Raw genomic sequence first — 20531 nt, forward strand, 5'->3', positions numbered from 1 at the left:
TCAAGCGAGTCTCCTGCCTCCGCCTCCCAAGTAGCTGGGACCACAGGTGCCCGCCACAACGCCCGGCTATTTTTTGGTTGCAGCCGTCATCGTTGTTTGGCGGGTCCGGGCTGGGGATTCGAACCCGCCACCCTAGGTGCACGTGGCTGGCGCCCTAGCCGGTTGAGCTATAGGCGCTGAGCCACAATCTCAATTCTTAACTCGCAAGGAATCTGGCATCCCATCCATTTGCAAGTATTCCTCTCCATATTCCATTACAACCACTGTTTAGTATGTCAAGAAGAAGCCCAGAGCAGAGAGCCACGGGAACCTGATTCAAATGCTAGTGTTGTCACTTAGTAGCTGTGTAACCCAGGGCAAATTACTTGACCTCTCTGGTCCTCAACAATCTCACCTGTAACATGGGGAAAACAGTGGTTCTGACTGTGCAGGACATTATAAGAATGAAATGAACAAATGGGGCAAAGCCTTCAAAGTGGTCCTTAGCATACTTGTATATGAAGAGCTGGACAACCTTGATTTATATACTACTATTATCAACTATGACAGCCATTCGAAACAAATAGTGCCACAAAGTATTTACACAGCCTAGTTCTCCTGTATGATCCTGTACGATCATGTCAACTAGACATTTCTCAGTCTATTCTCATCTGTGAAGAAGGAATATTAGCCTGGAAAAACCCTGTAATGTGCCCTTCTCCATTTAACAAATATCTATCTATTAAGGACATGGTATATGCCACACATTATCTCAAGTTATGTGAACACAACTAAAATGATATTTTTCATCATACAGTCTAGTGGTAAATCCAGTTAAACAGTATGGCAGGGATCAAAGAACATAGAAAAAAGAGAAACTGTATCACTGTACTAGGGAAGAAGCGGGAGGAAGAAGGAAAGGTGACACCTTCCAGTTGATTTTTGGAGAGTTTATGGAAGTTGCAGAGCTTGGGGAGTGAGGTAAAGAGAGGAAGGATTTGGGGGATGTTTTGCTGAGTGTTCAGAAGTGCACCCACTCCAAAGGCATTTTCTTTTGGAGTAAAGGGATGGCAGTAGAGATTAAAATACCTTAATTATTTTTTGAACACCAGATTACTGTTTTCTTCCTTTCCTTCCTTTTCTTTTTCTTTCTTTCTCGGATTTTTTTTTAAGACTATACCATGACCAGGCTGAGTTTTTCCTTGAATTGTAAAGATGGTTTACTACTAGAAAATTATAATTAATCACAAATGTGAGGCCACTTACAAGGTCCCCATGAGTCCTGCAGGAGCAACATGTAGTCATGAAAACAAAAACAGAAGAACCTTACAATCATTTCAAAGGATACAGAACAGCAATTGGTAAAAGTTTGATCTAAGTTAAAGATAGAATTAAGAATATAAAGTTTTATGTTTTTTTATTTAATTGTAGAGAAAGAGTCTTTCTCTGTCACTCCAGCGAGAATACAGTGACACAATCGTAGTTCATTGCAACCTTGAACTCCTGGGCTCAACCAATACTGCCACCCAAATAGCTGGAACTACAGTTGTGGTTCATTTATGGCATGCACCTATACTCCCAGTGGCTAGGAAGGCTGAGGTGGAAGGACCACTTGAGCCCAGGACTTTGAGGTTGCAGTGAGCTATGACAGCAATGCAATCTAGCCTGGATGAGAGAGCAAGACCCTGACTCAAAAAACAAAAGCAGGCTTGTAAGGCACCAGCCATATACATCTAAGGTGGTGGGTTCAAATCCAGCCTGGGCCCGCCAAACAATGATGGCTGCAACCAAAAAATTGCCAGGCATTGTGGCAGGCGCCTGTGGTCCCAGCTACTTGGGAGGCGGAGGCAGGAGACTCGCTTGAGCCCAGGAGTTGGAGGTTGCTGTGAGCTGTGATGCCACAGCACTCTACCCCGGGGAACAGCTTGAGGCTCTGTCTCAAAAAAATTATAATAATAAAATAAATAAATAAATAAAAATTAAAGCTATCAGGTGGTGCCTGTGGCTCAAAGGAGTGGGGTCCCGGCTCCATATACTGGAGGTGGTGGGTTCAAACCCAGCCCCAGCGAAAAACTGCAAAAAAAAAAAAAATTAAAGCTATCACTAAGCATGGCCTAAGTCAAGAACTTGGTACACAGCAGCAAGCATTTATCATTTTTGTGATGACATACACTAATAACACATACTATTTTGCTAACACAAATAAGAGCTCTAATAGCTGTGTCTGAAAGGCCAGGGTCCTCACCTTCCAGCCAAGAGCATGTAGCCCCACTACAGCTCCATAGTGAGAGCAGAGAGGCCGCACAGGGTCCACCAGGACCTTCTGCAGCGAGAGCAGGATCTGTTGATAGAGGCCACTTACAAGGTCTCCATGAGTCCTGCAGGAATAACATGTAGTCATGAAGAAGAATAAGACTTGGCACTGCCCAACTGGTCACAAGACACAGCATACAAAGAATAGCATTTGGTACACTAGGGCATGCTGGGGTATGTGAACAAGGCTACCAAAGGTGACTGGCCCAGGAACTGAAAGCTGAGGAAACAGTATCTTGACATATTTGCAATCTTATTTCCAGAGTCCCAATGTGCCAAAGTAAACCAGCTAAGAAGTGCTAATGAGAGGATTTCCCTATCCTCTGAACAGAAAGGCCAAAAGTTTCACCCCATCCCTCTACCCCAATCCAATCAGCTCTTCAGCATTCCCACCCTTTGCTAAGCTCTAGGCTCAGGGGCTACCAGAAGATGTGGCTGAGCAGGAGGGCAGCGCCATCCCGCAGAGTCCAGTGGTCATTTAGGGGGTTGATGGAAGCAGCCAGTGGCTCCAGGACACAGTACAGGACACTGCCCACTAGGGAGCGGACGTAGGGACCCAGGCAGAGGTGTGGATTCCGAACCAGACTCCGTGCCACCTGCAGAAGCCGATGCAACTGCTCTAGGTCGTGGCTTACAGATTTTACCTGATGGCAGAAGAGGGTAACTTAGACGTGAACTAGTAAGGGGGCAGGCAGGAGCCCACCATTCTGATAGCACATGTCATGTGCCCTACACACTGCTGTGTCATTTCCCCCCATACAAAACATTCCCCCTGCCCCAGCCTGGTCACTTACCCCACTGACCACATAAACAAAGTAAGGCAAAAGTGCTGCAATCTTCGAGTTTGTCTGCAAGTCCTGGAGTGCAACCTAAAAGGAAGGTTACTCAGTACCCCAAATAGAAATTGCCATTGTTGTGGAGGGCAGCTTAGCACTGTAATTCATTATTCCAATTTTAAATGTTCATACCCTTTGATCTAGCAATTCTATAAATTTAACCCAGAGAAACCCACTCATACGCATATATAGCCTGTTTGTAATAACAAAAACACTGAACACAGCCTAAATGTACAACTTTTTTTGTTCTTTATTGAGACAGTCTTACTTTGTTGCCCTTGGTAGAGTGCCATGGCGTCATAGCTCACAGCAACCTCAAACTCCTGGGCTCAAGTGATTTTCTTACCCCAGTCTCTCAAGTATACCTGGGACTACAGGCACCAGCCACAACACCTGGCTGTTTTTAGACACAAGGTCTGGCTCAGTCTCCAACCTGTGAGCTCAGGCAATCCACCTGCCTTGGCCTCCCAGAATGCTAGGATTACAGGTGTGAGCCACTGCGCCTGGCCAATACAACATATTTTTAATTGAGAAAAGCAAGCTGTAAAACAAGATGTTTAATATGTTACTACTTAAGTATGTGTAATTATAGTTAATACATAGGGAAAAAATGTGATTGGAGGAACAGGAGTCTTTCTACTTTGTATGTTTTCATATTATATGTACTTCTACAATAAGCATATAATGGTATTGCTTTTAAAAAGAGAAGAAAAGTAAAAACCTTGAACTTCCACCACCTAGACCTTCCAAGGTCCTTTGGATAAAGATCCTAAGCCTAAGCCTAGGGTGGCGCCCGTAGCTCACTGGCTAGGGCGCCAGCCACATACACCCCAGCTGGTAGGGTTCGAACCCAGCCAAGGCCAGCTAAACAGCAATGACAACTGCAACAAAAAAATAGCCGGATGTTGTGGCAGGCACCTGTAGTCCCAGCTACTTGGGAGGCTGAGGCAAGAGAATCGGTTAAGCCCAATAGTTTGACGTTGCTATGAGCTATGATGCCACAGCACTCTACCAAGGGTTGACAAAGTTAAACTCTGCCTCAAAAAAAAAATTCCTAAGCCTAGCAGCAATGAAATCAGACAAAAAGACTAGTGAGGTGGCTCGCTGCCTGTGGCTCAAGCAGCTAAGGCGCTAGCCACATACACCTGAGCTGGTAGGTTCAACCCGGGCCTGCCAAACAACAATGATGACTGCAACCAAAAAATAGCCAGGCGTTGTGATGGGAGGTGGAGGCAGGAGAAGTGCTTGAGCCCAGGAGCTAGAGGTTGCTATAAGCTGTGATGCCATCACACTCTACCCAGGGCAACAGCTTGAGGCTTTGTCTCAAACAGAAAAAAAAAAAAAAAACTAGTGAGGGCTGGGTGTGGTGGCTCATGTAATCCTAGCACTCTGGAAAGCCAAGGCGTGTGGACTGCCTGAGCTCACAAGTTTGAGACCAACCTGAGCAAACCAAGATCCTATCTGTACTAAAAATAGAAAAACTGAGACAAGAGGACTGCTTGAGCCTGAGCTGGAGGTTGCTGTAAGCTATGACACCATGGCACTCTACCCAGGGTGATAGCTTGAGACTCTGTCTCAAAAAAAAAAAGACTAGTGAGGAAAGAGTTCAGTTCCCAGGTCCACAGCCAACCACCTGTACTGTGCCTGGGAAACAGAAGCCAAGTTTCGAAGACAGGAACATAATGGTAGCAATGTTCCTAATTTTCCAAGGGACACTGCAGTAGCCAGACAAAGAGGAGGTAGCCACATGATTGAGCAAACCACCAAACTCGCCCTCATCTGACTCAGGACGGAGAGGACTGATCACAGGTAGTGTGTCCAGCAAGCCCTATGGAACCTAGAGACGAAAGCAGCAGGGGCTGGTACGAGGTTGAGGGACCAAGAGCTGAAGAGCAGGCCAGATCAGGGTGCCTTCTATTTTCTCCTCTCTCTTTCCCAAGTCCAGATAAAATGAAAGCTGCAACATGGATGCCCTCTTTGGGTCAACAGAAATCGCAGAGAGTGGGCTCCAGAATGAAGGTATGGGGAGACTGACCATCTAAGCCCTCCAAAGGGGTCTGCTAAGCTGCCCCTTCCCCAAGGAACAAGGTTTCCTACTCCAGTATAAAAGGACCAGTGCTGCAGGAGGGCCAGACTCAGACCACCACACACAGCTGGAGAGCAGCTTCCACTCACCTCAGTCCATCAGTCTGGAGAGGACAAAAAGTAGGCATATTCAAGTTCATGGGAATTTAAAAGTTCAACTTAGTGCCCCAACTTGGACCCACTTGCTCACCTTCATTAGCTGTGGATCATCCCCTAGCACAGCCCGAGTCACCTGCTGATAGTACTTGAGAAGGTCATCCGTCAGGGAAGACACGGCACTGGGTACTGTGTAAGGATGGGCAGGGAGAAGTGGAGAGCTGGGCCCCTCCCAGCTTGTTCCCCTACAACCACCACCACCACCCACATCCACAAGAAGCTATTCCGAGGGGACAGCCCAGGCACAAAGATTCCCACTGCTCTCCCCAGCCTGCTGAGCCCTACCACCCAGGCGCTGCATATATCCGTGCTCTACTCACTGGCTCCTACCCACCCTCCATCACATGGATTCCCACTAGCCTCAGGCTCTGTGAAGCTTGCTCAGCATACCAAGGTGAGACACTTTCCCACTCGTTGACCCCAGCACACTGCCCAGACTTCCATTCTATCATCTAACACACTGCATCATTACTGGTTACAGGTCGGGGTACCCATCCCCAACTCTGAGCCCTCTGGGCAGGGATCAGCAGCCACTCAGAACATGGTACAAGGCAGGCATCAGTAAATGCAAATGCACTCAGAGGCATAGAGGCATCCCCCTTAGCACCTAAAAAGTCCATCCAGAGGGACCATTCTCTACACTACCCCTTACCTGATCCTTTTTTATTGAGACAAGATCTTGATTTCTTGCCCAGGCAAGAGTGCAGTGCCATTATCAGAGCTCACTGTAATTTCAAACTCCTCAGCTCAACTGATACTTCTGCCTTAGCCTCCTGAGTAGCTGGGACAACAGGCATGTACTACTATATGCCCAGCTAATTTTTCCATTTTTTGTAGAGATGGGAGATTTCACCATGTTGCTGAGGCTGGTCCTTTTTTTTTTTTAAGACAGTCTTACTGTCACCTTGGGTAGAGTGCCCTGGCATCATACCTCACAGCAACCTTAAGCTCTTAGACTTAAGCAATCCTCTTGACTCAGCCTCCTCAATAGCTGGGACTAGGCATGTGTCACTACACCTGGCTAATTTTTCTACTTTTAGTAGAGATAGGGTCTTGCTCTTGCTTAGGCTGGTCTTCAACTCATGAGCTTAAGGAATTCATTTGCGTCAGTCTCCCAAAGTGCTAGGATTACAGGCATAAGCCACCTGGCCTGGCAGTTTGGTTGGTCTTTTTTTTTTTTTTTTTGTAGAGAGAGTCTCACCTCTTCATCCTTGGTAGAGTGCAGTGGAGTCACAGCTCACAGCAACCTCCAACTCCTGGGCCTAGGCAATTCCCCTGCCTCAGCCTCCCAAGTAGCTGGGACTACAGGCGCCCGCCACAACGCCCAGCTATTTTTTGTTGCAGTTTGGCCAGGGCTGGGCTTGAACCCGCCACCCTTGGTATATGGGGCTGGCACCCTACTCACTGAGCCACAGGCGCCTCCCTAGGTTGGTCTTAAACCCCTGGCCTCGAGTGATCCTCCAGCCTTATTCTCCCAAAGTATAGGATTACAGGTGTGAGCCACTGTGCCTGGCCCCCTTACCTGATCCTTGAGGTGCCAGGTTCCCTTTGCCATCCAAGTAGGAGACGTGAACTAGAACCAGAACCGAGAAAGATGTGTCAGCCTAGGGTTTTGCTCCTTTTAGCACCACCTGTTCTCCCATGTTCTGTCCCTTCTACCAGCCACCCCATCACTACTCCTCTGATAGCCCAGCTCTGGTCCCCACCCAATGCAGGACCCTGGTAGCCACCTCTGACAGCTGTCTCAGCACAGCCTTTGGGGATGTTGGTAGCCAGGGCCAACTCCACCAGGTTCACCTCTCGGTCCTCAGGAAAGTAGAGCTCACCCTCCCTGGCAGAGCGCAGGGGCAGTACTTCCTGGGATCCATAACCACACACAGCCTGAGAAAAAAGGTTTGAACAGCAACTGAATCTAGGAAGGGAACAGGTAACAGGATCCAAAATGGGGCTTTACCGACCAGGGCAGGGAACCTTATGTTTGCTATGTTTGCTAGGGAAATGCAGAGGGCCCAAGAGAAGTGCAGGAAGTCTGGGGCTCAGAGTCATCACTGGGAACTTGGCTGGAGCATCCATGGCTCATTGAGTCATGGGGTATAACATAGTCCCTCTTCATGTAACTGTAGGAATCCTGAGCCCCACTCCCCCAGCTGCTGGTCCTCCTCAATCACACTCACCCAATTTTGAAAACTCACTAGTCTCTTCTAAATATGACCTTCTTCCCTTAATTCTTTGCCCTAGAAAAACTATTCTAGGACATCCTAATACCCACACTTTTAAACTCCTCTCTTACCCAGAATGCCCTCTTTTCCTCTTGGCCTAGTTAACTCAGGCTCAAGTTCTTCACCACCCTTTAAAGCCCAGCTCAAGGCCTATCTCTTCCAAGAAGAGTTCCCTAACCTCCAGTCCTCCAGCAGCCTCTTCTCCCTCTCTGCTGAGCTCATAGCCCTGTGCACTGGGCCAAGCACCTGGCCTACTATCACTGTGGGCTTCCCTTGTGTGACAGTTTGGTCTTTGTGTCTAGCCACATTATTGGTCCTAAGCTGGACAGAGTTGGGGAGGGCTCATGCCACCTGAACTCTCTGGGGCCTGCACCCCACTCACTTCCACACTGCTCCATCTGAGGGCCCTGTTGAAGTCCTCAACTGTCAGCTTCCGACGTTTGGTGTGCTTCATGAACTGAGAGCTATTCTGGGGAGGGAGGCATAGAAATCAGTCAAGGGACAGAAAGCAGGGAGTGTGGGAGCTCCCTGGTAAGGTGGGCCAGACTGGAGAGGAGACAAAAAAGATACACCACACCAGCAATCACAAAGCTGGGTGCCAGCTCTGCTCCTGTACAAACTACACCCCCAGTGTCATGTCCCCTCTCTGTTTCTTTTTTTGTGTGTTTATGGATAGCAAGAAGGATGTTCGTCAAATGTGCCTCTGTTTCTCATGTGCAGAACGTAAATATCCACCTGCTCTGCCTGCCAAGATGGGCTGTTGTGAGGAGCACATGAGAGCACCTGGCAAGGACTTTGTTTGCTGGCAGCCCAGATGGCTAGAAGGGGAGCTCTATATAGGCATGGAACACCTCCACTGTGTGCCCTCAAGCACAAGGCAGGTGCCCAATGTATGCTTGTTAATCAGTATGGGAGGAGGTCAGTACTACATAAAAAGGCAAGAACAAGGAAAGTCTGAGGGCACAGGAGATTGAGGGGAACATACCTGTGTGGCCTCTCTGAGACGGTAGCAAACATCCTCTGCCAGCAGGGCAGCCACTTCATCACTCAGCTCCAGGCCCGTGCTTTCTGCCATGAGCCGGACAGACTCCCGAGGGATCTCTACAAAGCGTCGTTCTTCTCGCTCTGACATGACCCCAGTGGATCTGGGAGTTGGGAGGGAAGGTTCAAAATGCTAACTCGGTCTCCCCCAGAAGCATGACTCTAACACATGACCCTCCAAACCAGTCCTGCTGGTCTAGCTCCAGAGTTCCTGTACAAAGAGCTCCAAGCACCCAGATGAGGAAACTGAGGCTCAGAGAAGAAAACAAACTGGCCAATGTGTGAATAATAGTGAACTTACAGAAAGTGCCTGGATTTAGAGTTCACAGAGCTAGGCTCCAGCTTTCTCCTGACACTTACTATATGAATTTGGCCAAGACCTTCATCAATCTGGGCCCTAAACTCTAAAATAGGTATAATAATCCCTGCCCCTCTAACTCATAGAGGATGAAAGGAGATGATGTATGATAGAGAACTAGAACAGTACACCAATGGAAGAAAGTAGAATAGTACACCAGTGGAAGATGTCACCACGTTAATTATAAACAAAATCTTCATGTCTTCTGACTCTTACTACAGGCACTATTAACTAAATTTTGATGAAAACACTACTTTTATCCTTGCTCAAAAGTCTTCAATACTGTTTATAAAAAGAAAGTTCATTACAGTGTCTCATGCCTGTAATCCCAGCACTTGAGAGGCCAAGGTGAGTGAATTGCTTGAGCTCATGCATTCGAGACTAGCCTAAGCAAAAGCAAGACCCTGTCTCTGCTAAAAATGGAAAAACGGAGGCAAGAAAATCGCTTAAGCCCACGAGTTTGAGAATGCTGTGAGTTATAATGCCACGGCACTCTACCAAGGGCAACAAAGTGAAACTCTGTCTCAAAAATAAATAAATAAAAAGAAACTTCAAGCTCCCCAGCTTGCCATTCTGTATTTGGTGCCAAATCCCCTCAGCTGCTGGACCTGAGCCCTTCTCCCCACAAGACCAGCCAGTGTCTTCCAGCCTCACCTATGACCTATCATCAAGCCTTGCTCAGGCTGGTCTCCTCCCTATTCCAAATCCCCTCTCCCTCCTCTTTGCTAAGACAAATCCAATTTCTGAGGTCTTCTGTCCCAAATGCCATCTGGGGGAAAAAAAAAACAACAGTCCCAAATGCCATCTGGGACTGTCACATGCCCATGTGTATGGTCTTCCCTGGTTTGGCTGCAAGGCCTAAGTGGACAAACCTGTTCTGTTCACAAGATATGGCAGAATAAGAATCCAACAAAAACAGTAACTGAAAAACAAATAACAACAACAAAAAAACAGTAGCTGATGACTGACTCCAACAGTACACACACCATTAGCAAGTAGGCATGCACACATGTGCCAAAGTGCGGCATCAGCACCCCAGGAAGCAAGACCTAGCTCTACAATGACCCATGTCCCTAAGCCAATGGGCATCCTACCTAACCTCTCCATGGCATTCCTCCCAATGACTCCACATTGCTTAGGGATAAATAGCTCCATAAGCCGTGCATATGCTGCCTACTTCTGCAACACCTCTTACCACTCTCTCTCTCTCTTGTGTTCTGCATTCCTACTTGTGGCCTCCTTTCATTTCCTCAAAAACAGTTATTTCAGAACCTTTGTACATTCTGTTTCCTCCACTTGGAACTCTCTCCTCCTAGTCTCCCACCCCTAATCCCTTTGTCCAGTAAACTCTTACTTGCTCCTTCAGATCTCAGGTCAAATGCAACTTCCTTATAGAAGTCTTCCCAGATCCCCCTAAATGTCCCCATACTCTGCCTTAAAACATTATAAAAGTCTGTACTTATATATTTGTGTACCTTTTTGATTAATACCTACTGCCCCACTAGACTAAGTCCCATGCCAACAGGGATCATGTCTGCTTGCTCGCTTTTGCATACTTGATGTTTAGCACAGTATGAGTACATAACACACCCTCTACAAATACTTGCTGAAAGAACATAGAATAGCATTATGCCTGAAGCACTGAGCAAAGTGCTTTATTCAGGTTACTTCACTGTATCAGTAATAAGATAAGTAGGGCCAGGTGAGTGGAGGCTCACACCTGTAATCCTAGCACTCTGGGAGGCTGAGAAAGGTGGATTGATTGACCAGCCTGAGCAAGGGCGAGAGACTCCCTCTCTAAAAAATAGCCGGGCGTTGTGGTGGGTGCCTGTAGTCCAAGCTACCAGGGAGGCTGAGGCAAGAGGATAACTTTGAGCCCAAGAGTTTGAGGTTGCTGTCAGCTATGACGCGACGGCACACAGGGCAACAAAGTGTTATCAAAATAACAATAATGATAAAAATAAGGTAAGTATTATGTACATTGTCTATTTTATAGGCAAAGCAATCAAAGCTCAGAGAGGTTAAATGTTACATGACTTGTCCAAGATCATCCAGAAAGCACTAAGGTAGTAAGAAGCAGGATAGCACAAGTAGCACTCTTGTTCCTAATCATCACACCATACCGCATTCAGGAGCGGCCAACTGTGTGGGCAACGAGGGCTGAATCGCTTCCTAAAGACTTCGGCGTTGGCAATGCCCATCACTCGGTGACCTTAGACCTGCCAACAGATAATTGCTAAGGTGCAGTTTCCCCATCTGTAAAATGGAAGCATTAAGTCTTGTGCACGGGTAAGGTAAGGTGCGAGTTTCCCTATTTATTATGCACCCAAATTAAGACCCCACAAAGTCCAGACTCTAATCTAGGTCTCCCGCTCCTCAACCTGATCTCCTCCGCGTCCTCAGCTGATAGTAACACTGGTAAAGAGGAATGGGAACTGACCTATACAGGCCTCAGAGATGCTTACCCTCCCACCCAGCCCGGCCAGGCCCAGAACCAGAACGGGTGGGGTGGAGAAGGTCAGGGGTCATTGGGCATGGGTCACGTGGCCAGCGAAGGGGGTTGTCTCCCGCAGAGTGGGCGACAAGGCCCCTGAGCTAGAGGGCCGCAGTGGAACTGAAAGTCCCTGAGCCAAGGCGAGGCCTGTTCACCTGAGAGCTCCGGCGTGGCAAAGGCGACTAGAGAGATGCCCGCGGCGGCGACAGCTCCCGCTCCCCCAGCTCACACTAATTCCCTCTCTCGGAGCCCAGGCCACGCCCACCAGGATTACAGCCAATCAACAGGTACCTTCCGGAGTTCCCGCCCCCCAGGAGGCTTCCCCCCCAAGTTACTGGCCAGTGCGAACAGTGCGCTGAAGGCCCTGTCCTGGGTCACGTGACAGTAAAGAGTCGCTCTTCTTAAAGCAACAGCTCTTGCTAATTTTGTGGTCTGGTTTGTGTATGCTTTGGCACGCTTCGCTTAATACTCATTTTCTACAGGAAAACATCCCCATGCCCTTGGTCTTGTAGGCTCCTGCGTTACCTAGTGCTTGCATTTTTGCCCCTTTGGATCTGGTTTAGTTGTCTTGCTCAACCCACCTTTCCAACTTTCCTGCCACTTTCCCTTCTTCAAGGGATAGATGGGTTTCCCAGTGGGTGTTCTCTGCAAAAAGAGTTCCACTTGGGGACATCATATCTCACAATAACCTCCAACTCTTCTGCTCAAGCCATCCTCCTGCCTCAACCTCCCCAGTACCTGGTCTATTTTTAGTACTGAGATGGGTCTTGCTCTTGCTCAGGCTGCTCTCAAACTCCAGAACTCAAGCAATCCAGCCGAGAGGGGATTTCTGACTGGATGAACAGCCCAAGCAAGCTCTGGACTCCAGGGCTCTGCTCATTCCACACCTGCCTCTTATCCTCCCCATGTAACTGTCCAGTGAATCAAATACAAACCCTCACCTGCCTCGTGTATTTCCATGACTGTTTTACACGCAGTGTGCACTGACAGTTCTCTTCTCTTAACTCACTGCACCAGCAGCGACTTGGGCTGTTCGCAATTAACAATGGGTTTAGGAAGTAAAAGATAGTATTTGGAGTCAAACCAACCTGGATTCAAATTCTGCCACTGCCTTTTGGGCATATTACTTAACCACAATTACCCCCTACAAAACAGAGTAATAATGCCCACTTCACAGGGTTGTTTAAGATGACATGAAATAGGCTCAGCGCCTATAGCTCAGCCGGCTAAGGCGCCAGCCACGTACACCTAAGGTGGCGGGTTCGAATCCCCAGCCCGGACCCGCCAAACAACAATGACGGCTGCAACCAAAAAATAGCCGGGCGTTGTGGCGGGCGCCTGTGGTCCCAGCTACTTGGGAGGCGGAGGCAGGAGACTCGCTTGAGCCCAGGAGTTGGAGGTTGCTGTGAGCTGTAATGCCACGGCACGCTACCCAGGGGGAGAGCTTGAGGCTCTGTCTCAAAAAAAAAAAAAAAAAAAAAGATGACATGAAATAATCGCTGTGAAAACACCTGGAAGAACTGGAAGTCAATTTTGCTTCCCTCGAACATCACAAGGCAGACAGTGAATTCCTTTATGTTCACCCATGATGGGATAGTTTGCACTCAACTATTTATTACGTGTACAGAAGGGAGCTTTCTGCAGAGGGGCATGAATGTACACATTCACTTCCTCTCTCTCAGGCTCTCAGGGCTAGATGCTGCTGCTGCAAAAGAAAATCCTCTGGGTCCTGAGCTGACAAAGCCAGATGGAAGCCACTGGGGTTGCCACATGGGAATCCCACAGGAGATTGTGATCCTGCTATCTTCCAGTCATATTCAGACTAAGAGTGGTTTCAGTGCTTGAACACTGAAATGTCATCCCACCTATGTGTTAAGGGAAGGAGAGAGGGGGCCCGCCTCTCAACTCAGCCACATCTGGGGTGCTGGGAGACCTCCTTGCTAAGATTTACTCATCTGGACAGCCATTGGCAACCTTGGAGATATAAGAGTATGAAGGAAGGCCAGAGGCCTGCCAGAGGCCTGTCAGATGTATCCAACCTTTAAGGGGTTTATCACCAACATGAGTGGGATGGCAACACATGGGTAAAAAGGTCACTTAATCTAGACACCCAGTGATGGATCTGAATAGTGATGGATTCAGAGTTAGGGTTTTAAAAAAATAGCTCTACTGGGTGGTGCCTGTGGTTCAGTGGGTAGGACACCAGCCCCACATACTGGAGGTGGTGGGTTCAAACCTGGACCCTGCCAAACTGCAACAAAAAATAGCTGGGCGTAGGGCAGTGCCTGTGGCTCAAAGGAGTAGGCCGCCGGCACCATATGCCAGAGGTGGCAGGTTCAAACCCAGCTCCCAGCCAAAAACTGGGAAAAAAAAAAAAAAGCTGGGCGTTGTGGCAGGTGCCTGTAGTCCCAGCTACTAGGGAGGCTAAGGCAAGAGAATAGCCTAAGCCCAGGACTGGAGGCTGCTGTGAGCTGTGACATCACAGCACTCTACTGAGGGCGATAAATCAAGACTCTAACAAAAAATAGCTTTACTACTCATTAGCTGTGTGAACACAGTCACATTAGTTCACCCCTCTGACCTATTTCATCATTTGCAAAGTGGGATAAAGAAACTATTTTTGGAACTGTATTGAAGATTCAGGAACATATAACAGGTCTGGACTTAGCATGCTTCCAACACCCACATGGCTCAAGCTCCATGAGTTGCTTCTCTGTGCCATCAGTCTTTTCCTTCCAGGATTGGTGGTTCCATTGGAGAACTTAGGAAGAATTTTACTACTCAGTGAAAACACAGGTGTTTAAACGCCAGAAAAATCTTACAACCAATGAATCAACTCATATTATGTAGAGTGGCAACTAGACAACTACAAAATTGTTTGTTTGTTTGTTTGTTTTTTTTGAGACAGAGCCTCAAGCTGTCCCCCTGGGTAGAGTGCTGTGGCATTACAGCTCACAGCAACCTCCAACTCCTGGGCTAAAGCGAGTCTCCTGCCTCCGCCTCCCAAGTAGCTGGGACCACAGGCGCCAGCCACAACGCCCGGCTATTTTTTGGTTGCAGCCGTCATTGTTGTTTGGCGGGTCCGGGCTGGGGATTCAAACCCACCACCTTAGGTGTACGTGGCTGGCGCCTTAGCCGGTTGAGCTATAGGCACCGAGCCTACAAAATTGTTTACATTAGAAAATTTATTCCAGGTTGGGTGCCCATATCTCAGTGACTAGGGGGCTGGCCACATGCTCCAGGGATAGTGGGTTCAAATCTGGCATAGGCCTGCTGAACAAAAAAGAAAAAATAGCCGGCATTGTGGCAGGAGCCTATAGTCCCAGCTGCTAGGGAAGCTGAGGCAAGAGAATTGCTTGAGTCCAGGAGTTTGACGTTGCTGTGAGGTATGACAGGACTTTACCAAGGGTGACACAGAAGACTGTCTCAATAAAAAGAAAATTCAGGCTCGGCACCTATAGCACAGTGGTTACAGCACCAGCCACATACACCGAAGGTGGCAGGTTTGAGCCCAGCCCAGGCCAACTGACCAACAGTGACAACTGCAATAACAAAAAAAATAACTGGGCATTGTGGTAGGTGCCTGTGGTCCCAGCTGCTTGGGAGGCAGAGGCAGAAGAATCACTTGAGCCCAGAGTTTGAGTTTGCTGTGAGCTGTGACGCCACCGCACTCTACCAAGGGCAACATGATGAGACTCTGTCTCAAAAAAAAAAAGAAGAAAAGAAAATTCATTGCACACTCAGCACAGAAATGTTTATGCATTTATGGATTCAACAAACTTAGAAAAAAAGTAGCATAGCACTAAGACCTAGATAGAAATATGAAAGGAATGCATGCAAATATATAATTTTCTCAATAAAATTTCAATTACAAAGTATGTTATGTATTAAAAAAAATAAAGGGGCAGTGCCTGTGGCTCAGTGGGTAGGGCACCGGCCCCATACATGGAGGGTGGCGGGTTCGAACCAGGCCCCAGCCAGCTAAAACATCAATGAGAATCGCAACAAAGACTAGCGGGGTGTTGTGGTGGGTGCGTGCAATCCCAGCTACTTAAGAGGCTGAGGCAAGAGAATCATTTAAGCCCAGGAGTTGGAGGTTGCTGTGAGCTGTGACACCACAGCACTGTATCAAGGGCAACAGGGTGAGGGACTGTCTCAAAAAAAATAAAGAAAAAGGCTCAGTGCCTGTGGCTAAGGTGCCAGCCACATAGACCTAAGGTGGTGGGTTCGAATGCAGCCTGGGCTCACCAAAACAGCAATGACAGCTGCAACCAAAAACCAGCCAGGTGTTGTGGTGGGCGCCTATGGTCCCAGCTACTTGGGAGGCTGAGGCAGGAGACTCACTTGAGCCCAGGAGTTGGAGGTTGCTGTGAGCTGTGATGCCACAGTACTCTACCCAGGGGGATAGCTTGAGACTGTCTCAAAAAATAAAGAAAGAAAGAAAAAATAAAGGAAAAAAATAAAGAAAATGAAGAGGTGTCAGGTATAGGTGGAACATGTCTATAGTCCCAGCTATTCAGAAGGCAAAAGGGTCACTTGAGCAGGAATTCGACGCTTCCTTGAGCTATAAGAGTACCACTGGGCTCGGCGCCTGTGGCTCAAGTGGCTAAGGCGCCAGCCACATACATCTAAGGTGGCGGGTTGAAATCCAGCCCAGGCCCACCAAACAACGATGGCTGCAACCAAAAAAAAAAAAAAAAAAAATAGCCAGGTGTTGTGGTGGGCCCCTGTGGTCCCAGCTACTTGGGAGGTGGAGGCAGGAGACTCGCTTGAGCCCAGGAGTTGGAGGTTGCTGTGAACTATGCCAGGCACTCTACCCAGGGGGAAGCTTGAGGCTCTGTCTCAAAAAAACAAAAAAAAAAAAAAAAGAGTACCACTGGACTTCAGCCTGGGTTAAAAGGGAGATTCCACCTCAAAAAAGAAAAGAAGAGAAATAATGACTAAATATAATGTATAAATAACAATTTTTTTTCAGACAGTCTCACTCTGTTGTCCAGGTTAGAATGCCATGGCCTCAGACTAGCTGAAAGCAACCTCAAACTCCTATATTCAAGTGACCCTGCTGACTCAACCTCCCAAGCAGCTGGGGCTATAGGCACCCACTACAACATCTGGTTAATTTTTCTATTTTTAGTAGAGACAGGGGTCTTGCTCTTCCTCAGGCTGGTCTGTAACCCCTGAGCTCACAGGATCCTCCAGCCTCACCCTCACAGAGTGCTAGGATTACAGGTGTGAGCCACTGCACCCAGCATGAATAAGAATTTAACATTTGTACCAGAATGTTTATTGCAGCCCAATTCATAATTGCTAAATCATGGAAGAAGCCCAAGTGCCCATCGATCCACGAATGGATCAATAAATTATGGTATATGTATACCATGGAATATTATGCAGCCTTAAAGAAACATGGAGACTTTACCTCCTTCATGTTTACATGGATGGAGCTGGAACATATTCTTCTACGCAAAGTATCTCAAGAATGGAAGAAAAAGTATCCAATGTATTCAGCCCTACTATGAAACTAGTTTATAGCTTTCATACGAAAACTATAGCCCAAGAATATGGGGATGGGGGAGGGGAGGGGAGAGGAAGGATGGATGTTGGGAGGGTAATTGATTGGTGGGACCACCTATGGTCCATCTCACAAGGGTACATGTGAATCTTTCTAAAAGCAGAATATAAATGTCTTAACACAATAACTAAGAAAATGCCATGAAGGCTACATTAACCAGTTTGGTAAAAATATTTCAAATTGTATATAAAACCAGCACACTGTACCTCATGACTGCATTAATGTACACAGCTATGATTTAATAAAAAAAAAATTAAAGGAAGGGCGGTGCCTGTGGTTCAGTAAGTAGGGCACTGGTCCCAGCTACTTGGGAGGCTGAGGCAAGATAACCACTTGAGCCCAAGAGTTTGAAGTTGCTGTGGGCTGTGATGCCACAGACTCTACCAAGGATGACAAAGTGAGACTCTGTCTCAGAAAATAAAAAATAAAAATTGTATATAGACACACTTACACACACATATATATACAGGGTTCCCATAAAGTTCATGTGCAAGTCTACTTTAAATTGCACACAAGCTTTATGGACACCCTTTATTTCTAGTCACTGCCAAAGGTTACCTGGGGGCTGACATCACCTCAGTTGAGATGCTTTCTTTCCCTCACAATATTGCCCAGATTACAGAACAGTGGTGATACCCAGGCCCAGGCACTATCATAGTGTATGTGTATATATATATATATATATATATATTCTCCCAGCTCAGCCTCCTAAGAAGCTGGGACTATAGGCACATATCACTGTGTTCAGCTCTAATATGCATTGTATTTTTTTATTTTTTGAGACAGAGCCTCAAGCTATCCCCCTGGGTAGAGTACCATGGCATCACAGCTCACAGCAACCTCCAACTCCTGGGCTCAAGCGAGTCTCGCCTCAGCCTCCCAAGTAGCTGGGACCACAGGCGCCCGCCACAACACCTGGCTATTTTTTGGTTGCAGCCATCATTGTTGTTTGGCAGGCCCAGCCTGGATCCGAACCTGCCACCTTAGGTGTATGTGGCTAACACCTTAGCCACTTGAGCCACAGGCGCAGAGCCCTAATATGCATTATTAAATGCATGTTATTATAATTAACAGGCTATCATGGGCTAGGCTCCATGCTAACCACCTGAATATATCTCTGATACAGCAACCTCCAAAGAGGGTTTTCTACCCATTTTACAATGAGAGAACAGTCATCCAGTTAAAATGAAAGCTAGCTCTATCAATCCAAATGCCATGTTTTCTTTTTTTTCTTTCTGGGTAGTACTGTAGCATCATAGCTCACAGCAATCTCAAACTATACGCTATTTTCTTGCACTCTAATACACAGCTCTGCTTCCCAAAGAAGTCAAGAAAAGCTGAGGCAAAATAAAAACATAACTGAGATTTGATAGATTAGTAGGTGGCAAGTGGATAAACTGGGAAAGGCCATTCCAAGGTAGACAAATAGTATTGCAAAGGTATAGTATGAGGGAAAATGGCATGTTTAACCTTGTAGGTACTTCATGTATTCTTTTTTATTTATTTTTATTTTTATTTTGTTTTTGAGACAGAGCCTCAAGCTGTCCCCCTGGGTAGTACTGTGGCATCACAGTTCACAGCAATCTCCAACTACTGGGCTCAAGCGAGTCTACTGTCTCAGCCTCCCAAGTAGCTGGGACCACAGGCGCCCACCACAACACCCAGCTATTTTTTGGTTGCAGCCGTCATTGTTTGGTGGCGGGCGTGGGCTGGATTCGAACCTGCCACCTTAGGTGTATGTGGCTGGCGCCTTAGCCACTTGAGCCACAGGTGCCAAGCCACTTCATGGATTCTTATGTTAGTCTAACTAGATTATGAGACCTTTTACGTCTTCAATTTAGTACTGTGATCAATTACCAAATAAAAGCCCCTGATAATTATATGCCCATCTTAGAAAGGGCTGTGTTGGGACCTCGCAATCTACATCATTTTTAGCCTCTCGTATTTCTTTCCCTATCTACCATCTCCATTCCCCTCTTTCCCAATTATACTCTTGGTTACTTTTTTTTTTTGAGACAGAGTCTCACTTTGTCACCCTCAGTAGAGTGCTGTAGCATCACAGCTCACAGCAACCTCCAGCTTTCCAGCTTAGGCAATTCTCTTGCCTCAGCCTCCCAAATAGCTGGGACTACAGGTGCCTGCCACAACTCCCAGCTATTTTTTGTTGCAGTCTGGCCCAGGGCTGGGTTCTAACCTGCCATCCTCAGTATATGGGGCTGGTGCCCTACTCACTGAGCCAGAGGCACTGCCACTCTTGGTTACTTTTGTTTAAAAGATATAGTCTTACTATGTTGTCCAGGCTACTCTTGAACTCTTAGCCTCAAGCAATCCCATCAGGCATGTGCTACTCTTGGTTACTGTTAAGGGCAGGTGAAGGCAAACACTCTGAAACTAAATTAGGATTCAAAATGGTGCCAATGATGAAAGTCAAAGGCCTTAAGACTTAAGAGCCTTGCCTTCAATGAGGTCAACTTTAAACCATGGCAAACAGGTTAATCAGAGCCCCTGGGTGGCTGAGGCTAGTCAAGGCAACAGGCAAAGGAAAAACAGGGGTAGTGAGCAAATGACCCAGTAGCCTTTTTTAAAAAAGAGTTGTTTCTGCCAGAAAAAAAATAACACTTCTATGAGAACTAAGAACACTTTATGGTGAGAACACAAATCCAAAAACCAGGAACAGCAGCTAAGCCAAAACTGTCAGGTTTCTTCTGAGACAAGGTGCCTTCTTTGCCTTTCCAACAGCAGCTGGACTAGGCCTCTAGACAACATGTAACAATCAACTTCCTAGATCAGGACCAAAAGGAGGTGGCTCCCATGCTCAGCTCACAAGTCCTGGGGAAACAGGAACAGCACATCAGTTAGACCCAGAATTTGCAAGCCAATCACATACTTGCCATCCCAAGAGCAGGGCACATGTCCTAGATCTTCCAAACAAACAGCATGAAAGTTTCTTACATCTCTGACTCAGTCATTTAATCCCTATATCTACTCCCCATCCCGACACACCCCTTCTCCAGGCAATAGCCCTGGCAGGTATGACCAGGCACTCACCCAAGTAATCGTCCATCAGGGAGCCAATAGCAAACTGCAGAAGGTAAAAAGAAAATGAAGCCAAGGCAAACACAGAACCATGCTTCTCCTTGAAATCCCAGGCCTTCTCCCACCCATCCCTAGAACCATGCTTCTCCCTGAAATCACAGGCCTTCTCCCACCATCCCTTCTTCCTGGCAGAAGACCATAGAATCCCCACAAACTGTGAGTAGTAAAAAAATCAACAGCTGTCAGCTCTGCCTGGTACAGGCAATAAGGAAGACAAGAGACTCACAATGTCATTCTTATCCACACGGGTCCCCACAATTTTCAAGCGGATCTCATCATCCTGCTGAATCACAATGTCCTAGGGAGAAGAACAAATAGTATACTGATGCTCCTTGACTTACCATGGGGTTACTTTCTTTTTCCCTTTTTTTTTTTTTTTTTT

The 20531-nt window shown here is 47.1% G+C and overlaps 2 protein-coding genes across 4 annotated transcripts in view; both read right to left on the reverse strand.

The window, feature by feature from the left end:
* The window catches only part of TAF6L (TATA-box binding protein associated factor 6 like), a 16250-nt gene extending 4553 nt beyond the window's left edge, over positions 1-11697 (reverse strand). The window contains exons 1-10 of one of the 3 annotated variants that reach the window (XM_012810623.1): positions 11637-11691; positions 11111-11206; positions 8574-8733; positions 7971-8057; positions 7100-7250; positions 6892-6942; positions 5404-5498; positions 3087-3161; positions 2716-2936; positions 2225-2357 (exon numbers count right to left, since the gene is read on the reverse strand). In XM_012810623.1, coding sequence (XP_012666077.1) covers positions 2225-2357; positions 2716-2936; positions 3087-3161; positions 5404-5498; positions 6892-6942; positions 7100-7250; positions 7971-8057; positions 8574-8733; positions 11111-11115 — 978 coding nt within the window. In that variant the 5' untranslated portion in view covers positions 11116-11206; positions 11637-11691. Of the gene's footprint in view, positions 1-2224; positions 2358-2715; positions 2937-3086; positions 3162-5403; positions 5499-6891; positions 6943-7099; positions 7251-7970; positions 8058-8573; positions 8734-11110; positions 11442-11636 lie in introns of those variants that run through there. The other 2 variants (XM_003798709.3, XM_012810625.2) reach the window with 2 other exon arrangements.
* Positions 11698-19803: 8106 nt separating this feature from the next.
* Positions 19804-20531, reverse strand: part of POLR2G (RNA polymerase II subunit G) — a 7349-nt gene continuing 6621 nt past the window's right edge. Inside the window, exons 4-6 of the mRNA XM_012810607.2 lie at positions 20376-20447; positions 20102-20135; positions 19804-19882 (exon numbers count right to left, since the gene is read on the reverse strand). Coding sequence (XP_012666061.1) covers positions 19869-19882; positions 20102-20135; positions 20376-20447 — 120 coding nt within the window. The 3' untranslated portion in view covers positions 19804-19868. The remainder of the gene's footprint in view (positions 19883-20101; positions 20136-20375; positions 20448-20531) is intronic.

Source organism: Otolemur garnettii, unplaced genomic scaffold (genome assembly GCF_000181295.1).
Source record: "Otolemur garnettii isolate 467f Iridium unplaced genomic scaffold, OtoGar3 scaffold00140, whole genome shotgun sequence".
Classification (NCBI taxonomy): domain Eukaryota; kingdom Metazoa; phylum Chordata; class Mammalia; order Primates; family Galagidae; genus Otolemur; species Otolemur garnettii.